This window comes from Diaphorina citri, unplaced genomic scaffold (genome assembly GCF_000475195.1).
Source record: "Diaphorina citri unplaced genomic scaffold, Diaci psyllid genome assembly version 1.1 scaffold107238, whole genome shotgun sequence".
In the NCBI taxonomy this organism is placed as follows: Eukaryota; Metazoa; Arthropoda; class Insecta; order Hemiptera; family Psyllidae; genus Diaphorina; species Diaphorina citri.
Window position 1 is genome coordinate 9,792 of NW_007484187.1, and position 293 is coordinate 10,084.

The following is a 293-nucleotide window of genomic DNA, read 5'->3' on the forward strand; positions in this document are numbered from 1 at the left end:
TTGGCTTTATGGTTTTCTGGACAAAATTTGCACCACCACTTTCGTGTTCCTGGTAAAAAGACCTTTAATTTGATATATTATTACCATTACCATCCCTCTTATCTGTCCAGGTGAAATACTCCTCCTATCAGAACGCGGTGGCTCAAGCTCAGGCTCAACAGGCTCAAATGAGCGGGGGTCAGCAAGTGCTCATCGCTCAGCAGCAACATCAACAGCAGCAGCAACAGCAGAGCAATCAGCAGTAGAACTGAACAGCAGACAAAGCAAACAGCAGTAAAATTGAACTTGAATAA

The 293-nt window shown here is 44.0% G+C and overlaps 1 protein-coding gene across 1 annotated transcript in view; it reads left to right on the plus strand.

Annotated features, from left to right (window-relative positions):
• The window catches only part of LOC103524111 (vacuolar protein-sorting-associated protein 36-like), a 10,064-nt gene extending 9,785 nt beyond the window's left edge, over positions 1-279 (plus strand). The window contains exon 2 of the mRNA XM_008489116.2: positions 111-279. Coding sequence (XP_008487338.1) covers positions 111-245 — 135 coding nt within the window. The 3' untranslated portion in view covers positions 246-279. The remainder of the gene's footprint in view (positions 1-110) is intronic.
• Positions 280-293: the final 14 nt, after the last annotated feature.